We start from the raw sequence: 17,678 nt of genomic DNA on the forward strand, positions 1-17,678 counted from the left end.
TCTGAGTATGGAAGTTCCCTGCTTCATACTGGTTGACCTTTGGTCGTTATTTCTCATCTGATCATTACTGTGAATTTCAGCTTAAGTCGTAATAACTTCGTATAGCATACATTATTACGAAGTTTATACGATTTTTTTTTTTTGGGGTCTTTTTCCTTTTTTTTTTCACCTCCATCCTGGTTTAGGTTTAATTAAGAATTCCTCCGTTACGACTCTGTAGTTGTCAGGGTCTGAGAGACTCGAGGAAAACTTGCGTCCCAGTCTCGCTGGCCCAAGCATAATAAAAAATACCCGGCCTGAATCGAATTTTTATGCTCGGTTCACGGTAGATTTCACTCCATTCTCATGTAAACAGCTTCTACGAATCAACATATGTGTCTGGGTGGTATCTCTCACTTTGTTTTGTAACAAAAAGCCATATTGCATCATTTAATTTGCTCAAGTCATGCAAATAGGAAAAAATCAATAGGACAAAAAGGGGTCGACTTATCCTCCTCCCCACTAAACTGCTGCCCACACACAGAGTCCTGTTGCTTATGGCAAAAGAATAACAACAACACCATTGTGTTTGTTAGTTGGTTCACTAATGGGTGAAACTGGAGAACATCATTCTCCTTCAGTCCCCAGCTCTGTCCAAATGTTCATGCCTTTTGAGGGAGCATTTGTCCTACCCCCTCTATTCCCAGATGAGTGAGAACTGTCTTACTGCAGGTTTTCAGCTGCAGATCTCTCTTTATTCATACCATATGCAGCAGCAGTTTGAGATTCAAGGCAGATAGATTTCTTCACATCGTCTAGAGACAGTGTCATTAAGCCCCTGCGTAATAATTGAATTAAACTATAAGCTAACCACATGCGGATAACCTGAAAGATCTAGCTGGGAAAAAAAAGAAAAAAGAATAAGGACTAGAAAATATGTCCTTAATTCACCCTGTCTGTAATGGCTCAGTGGCATATATGCTACTGAGATTGTCCAGTGCTTGGAGACCCTTGGAGCAATTGGCTCAACACAGTAAACTGGAAGTTGAGCTTCAGTAACTTTTCAATCTTTAGACACTTGAAGGGTTTATTCTCTTCTTAGAATTACTTGAAAGCATCTTCTAACTCCCCTTGGATTCCATTGAACAAACAGCACTCAAAACTTCATGTAAATGTGTGGCATTGACCATATATGCCACAATAGCTATTCCTGAGCTGTCAAATCTGTTTTTTTTTAAATAATTTACACTTTTTAAGAAATATAATTCTACAGGTTTTTAAAATCAGACTATTTTTCATGACAGATTAACTTTTCTGAAAGTCTCAGATCTGCTTCATCATATCAATCCATGTTTAGGAAAAATGTCAAAATATGTCATTTATACTTCACCAAATGAGATGGTCTTTCCATAGAAGACACAGCAAACTGTTACAAAGTGCATTTGCATAAAACTTATGAAGAAGAACATTTTAAAAATTCCATGACACTCCAAAAAAATAGCTTGTTTAAACTTAATCTCCATCATCTATCTATGGCTTTGACATTAGCAGAAAGCTGAACACCAGCTTCTTTAAAAGCAAAGAGTTGAGCATGCTCAGTAGACATTTTCGTGAGAGCTTCTTGGTTAAGATGCTGGGTCTTTGAGAATTTTTTACCAAATTTGCAAAATTTATAACAAAAATGGCACCACTGGCTGCGGTTATGGGAGCAGAAATGGAGCTACCCTAATACACAGCACTGCACTACCTCAAGTATGATTTTTACATACAGTTGTTGACATGTAACTCTTCGTCTTCCAGTTTTCTGCGCTATCCCTTTGTTTACGAAGGACAGTCCAGCCAAATATTGCAATGACAGTTTTTCTGAAAGTTTGCTTATAGCCCAACAGTCGAGGAAGTCCTCTCTACCTCAGTTGGCTTCACAGCCAAAGCTGTCAAGGAAAGGGTGAAAAGTAATTGTTTTCAAGTGTGCCCTTTTACAATCATTTGTTTGCTCTGGCTCTTTCACGAACAAAGGCTATTGTTGAACACATCCAACTAAACAAATAACTCATCTCGGAGTCCCTTTAACAGCTGCCTTAGTACAATGATCTATTTACATATTACCCTAAAATTGAAATCGAACTCTTTAATGACATAATCCAGTTCTATACTACAGAAGAAGCATATGTTCAACCCAACAGCTGAACAATCTCCTAAGCATATGATTTTTAGACATAAATGCTTGTATGTCAAATACAGCTTAGTGCAATGACTTATTTCACCATGGCTTGGGTTTTTATTTCCGTTAGCATCAAAATGATGTTGCCTTTCATTCTAGATATGACCAGGGTACACAAAACAGATAACTATATTCAAAGTAAAGAATTTCTGTCTACTGTGCCTTCCTCTGGTTCTTCTTCTTTGCACTATTCTTTTTGTCGATAAATCAATGTTGTATGCTATGCTTTCCTCCGCGCTCCAGGATTCATCTTACCTTTAGTCTTTGTGTTTTACTTTCATGCGGCAAGAGATTAAAGGATGATCTTACAGATGTTGTAAATTATTCAGCAGCAGGCATAATCATTATTAGGCATGTTGCAATAAATGTTTGGAAGTTTTACATATTTTCCAGAGCACAGTTAGTTTAAACGACTGAAGTTTGATGATTTCACACACGACATTAAAAATTGAAGCAGGAAATTAGTTTACATTTCTTCAAAAGACCAAAAGCCATTGTCAACCATAGGGTCATTTGCAAAGTGGAGGACCAACAGAAAAAGGTTCATTCAGATAAGCATTGCAGCTTTCACTTACAACTGATTTAATATACTCCAGGATAAATACGTTATCAATTTACTGAGATTCAGAATAGAACGGATGTCCTATCTCCCAGCCAGGAGAGAGTTATACATCAGACCTCACACGTAGCAAACGTTACCACCCCATTTTGCTTTAGCATTCTAAAAGTTAAATAACATACTTGATTTTCAGATAATTGATTGACTCTGATTCCTTAATCTTCCGATTAGCTATTATATGACCAAGATTCATTCCAGAAATGACATGAGGGGGTGAATTCCTGTGGTTAATTCCTGGATAGCAGCTGCTCAGGGGGATTAGGATCCTTTTGTCTTAATTCTGAGGACTGAAATATTGGCAAGCATTTCTTCTTCTGTATCACCAGGCAACGTCAATTACATTTTCCACAAGAAACAGTAAATTAGCTTTGACATCCTGTAATTTCTTTTTTTCTTTTTTCTTTTTTTCCTGTTCATAGTTCTTTCTGGAGTCTTCCAGTAGAAGTAGTAGAATTTTATATTTGCATCACTGTGGAGTTAATTCAATAAACAGACTGAATATTTACCTAGTAATACCTAGTGTTTACTTGCACTTCTAAACACACCATCATACTGCTACCACAAGAAAGCCTGCTGCTTGAGATTAACTCACTGATGAAAAAATCTGAGACTTCTGCAAAGTAGGTGATACTACTGAATATAGGCAAGGACTCTGAAGAGTCTGTAGTTATGGTGCACTTTCATTTGGTGGAAAGACCAAAGTGGTCGTTTCATCCTTACTTAAGGAGAACTTCCAGCTTGCTAATGTCATCGAGTTCTTAAAAAATTGCATTTATGGACAGTGCTTTCAGTCATCCCCTACTGAACCCAGACTTTGTTCCATTTGTCAGACAATGATTTGACTGAACTGTATACACTGCTTCCCATCAGAACACCAAGGTACTTTGTCAGGATGCCATCGTCCTCTAAGAAAGTCCAGATGATGCAGATAATTGCCTCAGCATTGTGGCTTACTGCAAGCACCTTGACTGCAATCACACAGACTATTAAGTCAAGTTCAAAGTTGTAGCTACTATTTACTTTGGTCATACTATAATTGTAGCTATAATTATATTTTTAGTTCTTGTCCTAGAGGCATTTTTCCAAGATCTGTCACATCTAGAACAACATCTGAAACTCAAGAAGGAAGGCTAAAGTTACCAGTTGTGCTGCTATGACCCAAGTAAAAAGTCTAGCAAAAGAACCCTTTTTAAAAAAATTATTGTTATTGTTTATTTCTGGAGAGGAGCTGAAGCTGTGGAAGGAGTTCAGCAAACTCAGGGTGAAGACAAACCTTTCACCATACATGCAACGTGCAATTAATTGGCCTTCAAGTTACATAGATAAATAAATAAATAAGCCTTGGGGGAGGGCGGGGGGGAAGATGTGAGGCAGTCGTAATCCCAAAAAAGATCTGAAGAGAGATAATAAACCATACATGGCTGATGTTAGTCACATTACTTAATTGCAGGTGCTGTGAAGATGAAGATAATCTGCGAACAGAGTGTAAAGAACAGAACATGTAATACACTCAGTGATTCCAGCAAATCTGGAGGAATTACACTGAAAGCCAATGGCATCTCTTCCAGAATAGGGGTAGAGGCCAAATGATGTTCTTCTCATCAGTGGTCTAAAGTTCACTACTAAACTTTACTAAACATTTCACTTAGCCTTATGACAATACATAGTTAAGACTTAATTTTCCTTGAAAGAGTTTATCTTCTAACTTAATGTTCCTTTAAACAGGATTTTGTGTAACCGCACAGGCCGTATATTGTATAATAGTTTGAACACATAGCTGTTTACAACAATGGGGAGTGCATTTCTCTCAAGTGGTTTATGCTTGCGTAATTATGATATGTAAATAAAATGATGAGTTCAGAACTGTGTTACCAAAGTGCTGCGCCCCAGAAGGCAGCCAGCCTATGAGACAGTATACTCAAACATACTAAGAGTCTTCATGCGCTGAATAACTAATTTTATCAAAAGTGATTTAGATAATTCCCATCTATGTTATCCTGCAGGGAAATGACACATTGTAAAGTCATTCTACAAAACAACTCAAATATGAACTCCAGCAAAACTTTGTTGCTATTTTCAAACGCAACATTTACAAATATTTATAAATTTTACAGAATATAAATACTTACAGCATTAATATTTCTTAAAATAAGCCTCTTACAGTCTTTGTTTATAGCCACGTTAAACAAACAGTTGAAATAACCTGAGCTTTGTTTTTGCATTGGATCAGATTCAGTCCTTCTCAGCTGAGAACACATTTCCCATTATCCACCATTGGGATGAATGATCAAAAAACAGTCCATGTGGTTAACAATAGATTAACAAAGTGCACTGCATTCAAAGACTAATAAAGACAGCTATGCTGTTTTCCATTATTTTTCACGATTTGATGACATTGCGCTCCTTAGGCTCGTGTGTTTACTTAAACACATCATCAATCGTGGTTTAGTGCTTCTTCAAGTACTATGCATAATATATGCTCTTTTTTCAGGAGAAAGTTACGCTTTCAAAATTGAGAGAAACAAGATGCTATGAACAAATTCTTTTTTTCCCTTATGAAATGTCTGAAAACATACAGCTTTTTCTACTTCCAAGTAGTGTGCATTAGAGAGTGCAAAATGGGAAGCAGCATTTAAAAAATGAACAATCCCAGGCACCTGCCGAACTACACAGCAAGCACTTCAGTAGCCAGACTGTGGGATAGGTCGAGATACACCTACTTAACAAATACCTGCATGTGGTTTCCCTGATGTGTTTGATGGTAGAATTTTTGCTTGTACTCTCTAAATACTTGAGTAGGTCACCTTTCAAGTTGTGTTTTTAAGTATTTCTCATAAATGAGCAGAAGGCCTGCTGCTGTAGATCCTGTATAAGTGATCGTTCACAGATTGCCTGTGTGATAAGAGTTTGCAGGTGTGAGTCCATAAAATAATTTCACTGCTATTATTCTTATCTGGGAAAAAGAAGCAAACACTTGAAATATCACTGTATTAATGGCATATTGCAGATTTCATTGTAACAATTTTTGTACCTGATTCTTCTGGAAAACTGACATGAAACATGATGAATTTATTACAGACTGTATTGGTCCTATTAGCATAATTTATCACACTAGATCATAAAATCTTCTTGTGTAAGATGGGGAAATAGGTCATGTGTTTATTTGTCTTTGGTTTGTGGCTTGCAGATACTTTCCGTCACGAACAACACCGAATGTGCGAAGCTACTGGAGGAAATCAGATGTGCACACTGCTCACCTCATGCCCAGAATCTTTTCCACTCGCGTGAGAAAGGGGAAACTTCTGAAAGAGAACTAACTCTTCCCTACTTGTGCAAAGACTATTGTAAAGAATTCTATTATACTTGCAGAGGTAACTTACCAGGTAAAACCTATAACAAAATATGGTACTAAAGGATGTCTGCTTTGAAATGTTGATATTTCCTGAGTAGTCATAGATCCAACACTTAACCAGATGAAATCACCACTGATATCCAGGGGATTTAGCCCAAAGACAGAATATCTCAGGGCTTCCACAGTGATTCTTTCTTACGTGGAGAGTTAATATTTTGAGCTCTCCTATTCAGCTCTCCATGAAACATAGGGCTGTTTGTTATCAAAGGCACCTGGAGCTATTACCTTTTTTGTATGTTGGTGTGTTCACTCAAATCATGTAAGCAATTAGTCGGCCATCCAAAAGGCTATTGTAAATGACAGATAGCTTTCAAATGCAAGAGTCTAGAGTGCTGACACTGCAAGCTGCAGACACTACATGCTGATAAATAAAGTGTTTTTTTCTGGGTATGTTATCCTAGAAACTTGCGAGTTTTTTCCAGTTTAAAGCCCCTTGAAATCAAAGGGAGCTATTTGATAGACTTCTGTGATCTTTGAATTGGTTCCAACACGCTGTTAACAACCAAATTCTGAACTAACCTAACACTTCCTCACTGTAACCAGTAAAGTTAGCTTGACAAAACCATCAGCAGAATGTGACCAGTATTGTCTAAGGCGGTCACCAAATGTGTGCTATCACTTGTAAATAAATCAACAAAATAACCACTGAAGATGGTCCTTTTAGAAACACTGCTGTAATGTACTATTGTATTAAATAACATCTTTGGTATTCTCAATAGTAAATTATTTATATGTTTAAGGCTGTCATTTTTAAACTATGCTTTTTTCTTTCTCCAAACACTGCTTATAAATAATGTCACACAGGAGAAAATAATTAAACTGGTTAAGATTTTTGATTAGCAACACAGACTGGAAAGCAGAGTTAATAAGGATAAGAAAAATGAATTTACAAATAGTACTTTTTGATATATGAACAGAGCTTTGCAATAGAACATAAACATATTTAAGTAAAGGGGATAGTTTAAGTGGATGAGATTTGGAGGAGGGTTTTTTAATTGCATGTGTACAGTGTGTACTTGTTTTCTATGAAATCCCAAGAGTGCAGTGATTTTTTGCAATGTTCTTTTATTGGCTTGAGAAAATATTTTGAATTGACTTACTTTTTCCCCTTTACTGTGGTTTAACATGTATCTCAACCCACTCAAATATGAAAATATTATTATTGTCTTTATAAACTAAGAGATGTTTCTAAGGCTTTCTTAAACCAGCTGTTTCTTGCTCTTTATCACATTCCCCAAAGCGAAGCAGAATGGATCACAGTTGCCAAGACTGCCTGCTGAACAGCGATAATAGATTAGATATTTTAGATGTTTAGCCCATGTGAGAAGTCAGCACTAAAAAAAAAAAAGACTTTTTTTTTACATGAGTTGTAACTAATGCAAACGATAAGCGTATTCGGCAGAGCAAGTCGCTTACAGTTGTTAGTGAAATCCTGTTTCTGAGGAAACAGCTTCTTTTAATTGGAAAAAGTGAAAGGGGGGAAAGGGGAGGAAGAAGGAGAAGATTGAGAGAGCGAGAGAGAAAGAGAAAGGGCTGAGCGCACAGGAGCTGTAGCCACAGGAACCTCACTCCTCAGATCAACATATGTGGTGACGAATGACAAATTTATTTTTCTACAAAGTTTGTGTATATGTAAAACTGCTGAAGTGCATCAAGATGTCAAGTGCTTTCTGTGACCACCCAGCTTGCCTCGAAAGATAACCAGATGAAAGCATAACTTTAGCACTGGACAGAGCACTGTGCTTTGCAGGAAAAGAGCTTACATACTTTAGCATCAGTTAAAATAGGATTTTTCCTACATCAATCAGACACTAATAATCATTCTATATACTTCTTCTGAAAGCGGGTAGTACAAGAAAAAAAAAGTTGTTGCATACTTGCAGCCAGAAGCAGGGTTCATTAGGTGGTCTGGTTGGTCCACATGGTTGTAGATGCCTACACCAGTATTTGACGAAGGTACTAAAATTCATGCCCATCTTTTTGAGAAGACTGCATATAGGATTTTAATATGGTTTAATGTACAGATGAAAATATAAATAATTAAAAAGACAGCTAATTAGGTCTTTTGTTTTTCTTGTGAGACCCATCTGTCCATAATATTTATTGCAAAAGGAAAAAGAAACATGGAAGCTATGTTTTCAGTTTAGCCTGGAGGATTAAACAAAGAGTTGGAACTTAACAGGCCCCCAGACCAGAAGTCTCTGCCAGAGATTCATTCTACATTTGTTAAAAAGTCAAATAATTACTTTTCCTCCATTAAGGACTGTTAATTGTTCCTGAACACCAATAGAAAGAACCATAAGGAAAGTGCTGACATAAAAAGTAATTTTAGCCCTTATGTGCTGCACAAATGAGAAATGTTTTGAGCGATTCAAGAGAACAAGCATCTTTTCTAGAATTCAAATGTTAGCAGTACAAATTAACCAAGAAGACTAAGAAACTGCACACTAGTTTTCTGATGACTTGACTCCAGAAATTCATTTCTTGTTCTTTTTCTATTTGCAAAGATGAAAATGGACTCATATCATTGGTTGATTCTTTTGAAGATAGCAGTCTGTCCACCAGTTATGACTGTATCAGGATTTCCATTGACTTCTTTAGTAGTTTTGAGTATCCACAAACTGAGAGGGCCCACTTATTTATTCAAGCAGAATAACTGGAAGCTGTTAGCATTTTATGGATGTTTTACTGAAGGAGGGTGCAATGTTTCACGAAATCTGAGTATGGAAGTTCCCTGCTTCATACTGGTTGACCTTGGTCGTTATTTCTCATCTGATCATTACTGTGAATTTCAGCTTAAGTGATTTCTGACAGGAAGCTGGAGTTAAGAAAGACTCTTCAAACAACAGGAATTTTAAGTTTTACAAGATCATAAGAGAAGACTGTCTAATAGTTATTATTAATACAGCTACATAAGGAAAGGAATGGCCAATTCTCCCTCCTGGCATGAGCAAACACTTGATTCATGCCTATAGAGGTAACATATTCTAAAGAACAAACCTGTGCCTCAGCCATAGAGGGTTCTGCCAATCAAAGACATCGGACAGATTTTGAACTACATGCACTGTCTCATTTCCATTTGAAGAAATAAATTCCAGATGACTGTGTGTGAATCCAGATCCAGACCTGGATCTGAGCACAGGCATTGCCAGAACAGATGGTAGATAGTATTTTTTATTCTTTTTTTTACTCCAAACAGGGGCACCCCAGCCCAAAAAAGCAAAAAAACAACTGAGAAATTCTGCAACTGAAACAACACCTCCAGAAGTTCTGGCATGGTCTACTTACAGCTATCGTGCACATAATCAACCTGGAGAAAAATAGTAGTGATGCTACTGCTAATAAGAACAGCAGGAGGATTAACCATGACACTGCCTTTGTGAAGGTACCTGCAACGCAGCAGTATAGCAAGAGGGCCAGAAGTCACTTGAAAACCAGTAGGAAGTCATGTCAGCTACCACTGCACATAGTATGTTTTGAACAAATCAGCCTGGAATCACCTCTTTAGTTTACTTTAGTTTACACTGAGAGTTGAGAAGAGAGAAAAGAAGTGAAAAATTTCTCACCTAGCTGTCAGAAATGCAAATTAGTGGGGAAAAAAAACAAAAAAGCAAACACTTCTTTTGCACAATATGGAACTGTATGCTCAAGGTCAGCAATGTAGGAATAAAGCAGATGAGCCTGATTTTCATACACTCTTCAAGCCAGTGCGGGTCTGTGGAAAGGAGTGGATGAGATGGTATTCAATTCAGTGTGCTGTGCAGAAATTCACACAGGATTGAACGTCGCAGTCCTTATTAAGCATACTTCTCATAATGGATGGTGACAGAGCTGTTTTCGGATAAATTCCAAGTGAGCAAAATTATCCTTTTCTTCTCCCCAGAATAATTCTAGTGCTTAGGGGCGCTTTTCATGGACCATTCTTCTGGACATTGTACAAGCACTGAACAAAACAGCAATCTCTCAACTAAAGATTTTACACTGTAAGCGCAATAAAGGAAACATTAAATGGCTATAAGTGGATATGAAAATAGGAGTATTTTTAAACTGTCTTTACAGAAGCTGTTTGTACGGTGAATCCAGCATTTAGAACACAGAAGCAGATGTTTTTTGTGAATTACTGTTTCCTTAAAGAACAGAACTATCCCTGATGCACAGGTGAAACTGCACTTACGGAGGTCATATTCCCATCAACAATGCAATTCACAACAATGCAATTTTCATAGTTTAATTCTAATTTTCATAGTTTAATTCAAAACTCACTTCTTAGAACAATTCTAAGACTGGAATGTAAGCCTTATCTTTTTTCAAACCAGAAGGTTGCAGAAGGCAACTGCAGTGCAAGATGTACCTAAATGCATGATAAAATATTTCATAAGGAAAAGAGATTAGTCTTACATGTAAGAAAAGATGCTGCCTAAGGCATTAGTTAAGTGAGTTTGCATCAGATTGTTATTTGAACTGAACATTTACTGAGTAAAAAAACATGATCAAAATATGCTCTCAGTTATTCTGACTAAAGATAAAATTAAAGCCAAGAGTAGTTAATTTATAACAATTAGTAGGTGGCATACTTAGAAAATGCTAGAAATTCTTGGAAACTGTACACCTCTAATTTTCTGTTGCATCTTCTGTAGTGATCTTCTGTGCCTAGAGAAAGAAATTATTAAATATTCTTAAGTGTGTATTCTTAAGTCAAATAACTCCAAGATTTTAGATTACCTTCGATTTTGGCATTCTATCTACAAAGCCTTGGAATACTAGTCTGTGATTATATCAGCGTTCCTCTTCAGTTGTTCCACTTGAAATTGTATCTCACATTTTCTCCAAATAACTACTATAAATTAAAACCAGCTCCTCACAGATGATTTTTACTGAAGCTCCAAATCATGGTAATTAAACTTTTATACCACAACACACTACCATGTGTTTCCAGATACTGTTTTATAGAAACCAAAGGCAGGCTTTGTCATGTTATTTGTCCAAAGTTTTTAAAGGAAGATGCATATGAGAAGAAGTATAGTTGGGTGGGAAAGGCTTTCCACTCCACAAAAATTCTGGGATCTAAAAAATTTTCCTATTCCACATAAGGAAGAAATTGAACTCTTTCGAAATTTTCCATGAAGAAAGCCACAGAGAGACCACCCCAGGATAGCTAATAAAGCAGTTGTTAGGACATTTACTTGGGAAATGGGAGACTTAGGGTCAAACTCCTGCCTGACAGATGAGGGGCATTGACCTGAATATTCCTCTTCCTAATGAAGCGCCCTAATTATAAGACATCGGAGTATAGTGATATGAAGTTTGTGGTCTGTTTCCCTCTTTTTCTTTCAAAAAGTTTCATTTTGGACCAGAAACATAATTTTAACTAAAATGTTGTCGCAATTGATAACGTTTCTGAAAAAAAAAATGTTGCTTTTAAGAAATTGGCATTTTCCAAAGAAACACAGCTGTCCCTGATCAGCTCTTATTGTAAGTTGTAAGCCAGAGGTTTTACAGCCAAGATCAATGGATTACAGCATTATTCACAAGTGGTAAAGTCATGCATAAATTAGACCTGTAATTTCAATGAAGTGCTAATTCTGTGTATCTTAGCAGTTATATCTTGGACCATGCTACATACATCCTAACACAGTATGCTAAAAATCCAAAAAGTAAGAAAGGTGACTTTAGGCATATTATGTTAACGTCTATTTTAGTAAAATACTGAACGTATAACCAGCTAAATTCTACCTTAGATTCAATACTAATGATTAAAAACTGGCTAGAAGCTAGAAATGACTAGATATATGTTTGTGGACAGGGATATTTTTACTGTCATTAAACATATTGTAGTATCATCAGTGCCAGGGGCTTTCCTTAAAGGCTCTCATTTTACTAACACCTTGTTTCCCCTGTCTTTAAACTCCCTTCTGTTTTAACCTAAAACCTAAAAAGCACCCTTCATCCAGGGTAGCTTAAAGCTAGCTCCAAAGCAGCATGAGATGCAACCCCTTTATCACTGGGACGTTGCATTTACCCACCCTCATATCAGGAGCTCACCAAAGGCCAGTTGCCTGCCAACAAGGTGCAAGTACTTCTTGCTTTCTGAGACACCAGTTATTCACCTCTCCAACTGATATTTTTGGTGCCAGCATTCCACCAAGTCTTTATTGCACATTTTTTACCAAAGTCTTTACCAAAAGTTTTACAACAAGCCACTTTAAAAAAAAAATCTTAAATCAGTGAAGAGTTACCATTTTCATTATTTTTTTGGACAGAGAGTAACGAAAGATACTGGTTTTTTGCTAGAGCAATAAAAAAGGGATCCAATACAAAACTAAAAGCAAGAAAAAAGTTAAATGAAAGCTGCGCAAGCTATTTTGCAGCAGGTACTACTCCTCATTTTCAGATATAAAATCAGGAAAAAAATATATGGCAGCCTTAACTCTCACCTTTGCCCCTTCACTTTCTTACAACTAACTATAGTGTCATTTTGAATTGTTTTTTTCTTATTTAAGCACACTGAAAATAAAAGTTTCATACGAATGAATAAACCATAAAAGGTAATAGTTTGTATTTATTCAGAGCAGTCCTTTTTTGCAGATAGCACTTTGTTTAAAAGGACTTCTTTTTCCACTCAATATGTAATCTATTTAAAGATTAGTTTGACAGCTCAAAACTGCAGACATGACAACACACTAAATATTTGTATGCTCTTTTGCATTTTTAAGGTTTTCTCCAAACTTCAGCTGATGAGTTTTGCTTTTACTATGCAAGAAAAGATGGTGGTGTATGCTTTCCAGATTTTCCAAGAAAACAAGTGCGAGGGCCAGCTTCTAACTCCTTGGACCACATGGAGGAATATGACAAAGAGGAAGAGATCAGCAGGTTCATAAAGATAAATGTTGTTTAATCTGAAAAAATAAAATCGCAAAGCCTGTGGTTTTCACAGTGAACCAGCTCAGTCTGTGCTTATGCTCAGCAGCTGTGTTTTCCAGATGGTACTTTCTGTTGCTGTAGCTGGTGTATATTGAAGAGAAAGTTACATTAGCTTCAATATTTCACTAACATTTTATATTCAAGTTGCTAAAAGGTGTTAGAATCTTGGCTTGATCCAACCCGTGGATCTTGGTTAGGGCCCATGTTCTGGATGATACCTCTTTCTAGGACTTCATTTCTACTTGAATTTAACATTGCTGAGCAACTATGATAGGTTTATTATTAAAATATTTATATTATGTTTTTCAATTTTTTTTTTCCATTTACTTTTCACTGTGAAAATTATTAAATTAGATTGTAAATAAACTGTCTCATTATAAGTCACTAATGGACTTTCAAAACCAAATTTTGGAAAATCGTAGAATTGCTGGAATTTACTCTGTTTATTGTACAGTATATTTTTTTCTATTAATATTTTTTCTCTTTTTTAAACTACATTTTTTAGAATATATTTTAGTATTAGTCTACATTTCAGATCTAAGATCAGTTTCTCTATGTGTACAATCTAAGATTATGTATACATACAAAACAAATTTTGTTCAAGTGAAGTTCAGTTTGATTTTCAGTACTGTCTGCTTGCATGCATTCAAGGAAATAATTTATGCTGGATTGTATAGCTGTGTTTGTAAAATCATCATATCTTTTAGGGACATTATTTTGTCACGGTTATGAGAAAGAAGACATTTCTCACTACTTTTTAACATTTTTTTTAGAAAACACAAGCACAACTGCTTCTGTATTCAGGAAGTCATGAGTGGACTAAGGCAGCCTGTCGGAGCAGTACATTGTGGGGATGGATCTCATCGCCTCTTCATTCTTGAGAAAGAAGGATATGTGAAGATTTTCAGTCCTGAAGGAGATCTGATCAAGGAACCTTTTTTGGATATACACAAGCTTGTTCAAAGTGGAATAAAGGTTGGAATTTTTACTTATATCTATCTGCTTATGTTTTAGCCTGTATCTAAGGAAAAGGGGAAGAAACGTTTTTGAGAAAAAAAATTAATTTACATAATAAAAAGAAGAGTAATGGCAACAGTCACTGCAGTTCTATCTGGCAAAGAAATGAATATTCTTCCTTAGTTCATGAAGGGACAAGATAGCTTCTTAGAACTGTCTTCACATTTTTCTTTTTCCCTCCATTTTTTCCTCACTTCAAATTCAGAAGAAAATATACATCAGCACCACATAGCATTATCTTTGTATTTCAACCTTTGTGCTCATTTCCGCTGAATTCAAATGAGTTTGCTGCGATTCCAGTGGCAGCGGGTTTGGCCTGGCGCATGGTGTGACCTGCAGGTGCTCAGCAATACCGCGGAAGCTGGAGGGCCTGAGGAGGCATGCTGGGATAGGGCAGGGTGCTCTCTGCCTCTTGGCTCAGCCTCAGAGTGGTACAGGCTGCCCCTGACATGAGGCTCCCATTTGTATTTGAGATGCACATAAGAAGTCACTTGCCTCTAAATTCAAATGTGAGGGTGAACTGGTATGACAGCTTTCGTACCGCTTAATGGGAAAAGTGCACCTGGCTTTTGTGGTCAGGGGAGTGAATGGTGTTGGCAATACAGTGGCAGGTGGAGGTAAGAAATCACATCCAGGTGTGGGTAACTTCTACTAGAAAACTTTTAAGTCTATTGAGTGACATTCTACTTAGGAAATACCACAAATATTGTTCCATCTTGATTTTTTGTCAAATTTCAGAGCAGTAAAACAACTAAAACCCAGATATATAAAGCAAATTTAAATTGTGACAGGGTTTTCCTTACGACAGTCACTATTGTATATCATAAAGTCTTAATGGATGAAAAATATATTGACATACTCTTGAAAGAGTAAATTTAAATAATAATGATGCTGAACAACATTCAGAGTATTTAAAATGCATAGCACGTGGTAAGTAGTCTTTTTGAGTTTCAGCTGTAAGGTCAATAAGCCAATTTAAGAAAATCTGAATGTTTTTGTTTTATGCTGAAACAGATAAGTATATGACACCTTATTAAGGAAAAGAAACTGTTTATATGAATGTGAGATTTCTTGAACTCTTCCCTTTATGCCTGTATAGGTAGGCAGTATGTTTGAGATCCCAAAACAAAATGGACATTTCCGGGATCTGTTTGTAATTTGATCGAAAGCTGATTTGTTCTTCTTATCTGAAAATTCTGATCGTTTGTGTTTGTGAAAAACTGACACTGAGACGTTCTACAGAAATCCTTTCAGTCCCAAATAAGCTTTCCTGGAGGAAGCTTTTACAGCTGGAACTTAGAGGCTAGACTAAATGGAAAATGGATTTTCCATGCTTTTTGAATAGGCAATAGCCTAGTTGATAAGACTCTCAGCAGCTACCCTGAGATTCAAACTCAACTTCTTGTGCTGTTTTAAGTCAGTGATCTGATCTTTTTAGTCTCTTTACCACCCTAACCATCATATAATACTCTAAAGCAAATCTGTGTAAATAATGTGATGTTCTCTAAGCTTGAAAATCTAATTCTGTTCCCTGAGATAACAGTCCAGTGCTTAAGGATAATTGTATTGCAGTGTTTAATGTAGGCTGGCAAGAACAGAGGCTTTGCGTACTTTCAGATAAGGAGAAAGGGAATATGCCTGGAAGCAAAACAGCAGTTTTTAAATAGAGAAAAGAATGTGATGAATTAGAAGTAGTAAATAAATAAATAAGTAGAATAAAACAAAAAGCATATAAGACAAATGGTAGTTTTAAAACAAATATTCTCAACATTTTTGTGTTTGTCCTCTGCATTCTGATTCCTATAACCATTGTCCAGTGTTCTTTAAAGGATACAAGACCACTGTGAAAAAAGTAACAATTATTCCATCAAAATAAAATACTTGAAGGTAATTTGATTTTATTTGCACTTTATGCACTTTAAAACTAGAAATCAGTAATGGAGAATACTGTGTGGATGGACAATTCGCTATCAGGTAGTGCAGCCAGGAATTTAAAAAGACATTATGTAAAACACTGCTTCCACATGCAAGGTGTGAGAACCACAGAATGCATCCCCTGTGCCTAGTCAAGACATGCTTTAGAGTAAGGTAGGTGAAGCTGTATGTATGCATTTTGCTCAGCATGCCTTATTCTTTTATACACTAGTGCAAGTGAAAAAAGTAAAGTGTAATCAATGTCGTTTCAATTGACCCTGATCAAACTTAGGTCCAAATTTTCCAATGAAATGTTTTACCAAGGTAACATGATGCATATTTTTTAATTCTCTGTTCATTTAGACAAATTCATAGATGTTAACCCAAACATCTTGTCAATTCTTCCACACAGTGTTATTCCTGAACTAACGTAGAGACTCTTCACTGAAATAAAAAAAAAACAAAAAACTGTTCACCTCTTTTCCAAGTTTGAAGGAATGGTAGCAAGAAAGGGAAAATTATTCTTTTTCCATAAAAACACAGAATAAGGACTTCAAGTATTTTTTTCTTTTTTATAACCTATGCTAAAAAGAGAAGATTCTTTTCATTTTGTACCTCTATCTGAATAATTAACAAACACTTAACTCTACTTACAATAATTAAAAAAACACCTTTTCAAACCTTAGGTACGTGATGAACCATGTAAATGCAATGTAATATAAAGTGATATCCCTAAAAAGTGTTTCGGACTGCTATCACAGTAAGATATTCTTCGTGATGATAGATAGAGTAAAACAGCGGTGGTTAACTTCATCTTTTTTTTCTAATTTAAAAAGGAAATTTAGGAGTGATCAATCATTACATTGTCACAGAGCAGCAAATCTGCTGTGTAATGATTTTCCAAAGAATATTCTTAAAACTATATTCTGGCAGATATATCTAAGAAACAAAAATAAAATGTATCCTTCATAAAAATAATCTTGGACTTTAGTTCTGACCTCATTAACATCATTTCCCTCATCACAGCTCTGGCAGTCAGATAAGAAGGTGTCACATCCCACCCATAAGGGGAGGAAAGGGGGGACCAAGCATGCAACATAAAATAGAAGTGACTTCATTGTATGGAATTGTGCCATAATATTATCATAAGAAGATGCTATTTTGTTCCTCTAGTGAACTAATGGTCCCTGTGTTGATGAAATTCATTTGGAGCCCCTAACGTTGCTGCAAGTCAGCTCCAAGGTCTTCACTGGTGTTCCTAAACTAAACACGCAGATAGAAGTATTTGGAGTTGCTTCTTAGCAGTCACTTTTATTCACCTCTGTAAAAGTCTATGGATGTAAATGAAATTAAGAAAAGTGGAACAACCTGATGCATATCTTATTGTTCCACTGGCTTTTAATGATCCTTGTAGCCATTGGGTTCTGAATAGGTAATTCAATTTTAAGGAGTTCAAATGAAAGAGAAGTGGTAGTTTTATATGTTGCCAGTATCTCAGAGGGAATATGAGCAAACGTGGAAGCATTTCATGAGAGCGAGACATGTCTGGATGATCATAGCTTGGGCTTACCATGTGCCCTCCTATGACGGAAGTT

The 17,678-nt window shown here is 36.2% G+C and overlaps 1 protein-coding gene across 1 annotated transcript in view; it reads left to right on the forward strand.

Annotated features, from left to right (window-relative positions):
- The window catches only part of HHIP (hedgehog interacting protein), a 72,200-nt gene that overhangs the window by 651 nt on the left and 53,871 nt on the right, over positions 1-17,678 (forward strand). The window contains exons 2-4 of the mRNA XM_010709568.2: positions 5,935-6,202; positions 12,945-13,101; positions 13,926-14,127. Coding sequence (XP_010707870.1) covers positions 5,935-6,202; positions 12,945-13,101; positions 13,926-14,127 — 627 coding nt within the window. The remainder of the gene's footprint in view (positions 1-5,934; positions 6,203-12,944; positions 13,102-13,925; positions 14,128-17,678) is intronic.

This window comes from Meleagris gallopavo, chromosome 4, assembly GCF_000146605.3.
Source record: "Meleagris gallopavo isolate NT-WF06-2002-E0010 breed Aviagen turkey brand Nicholas breeding stock chromosome 4, Turkey_5.1, whole genome shotgun sequence".
NCBI classification, from domain to species: Eukaryota; Metazoa; Chordata; class Aves; order Galliformes; family Phasianidae; genus Meleagris; species Meleagris gallopavo.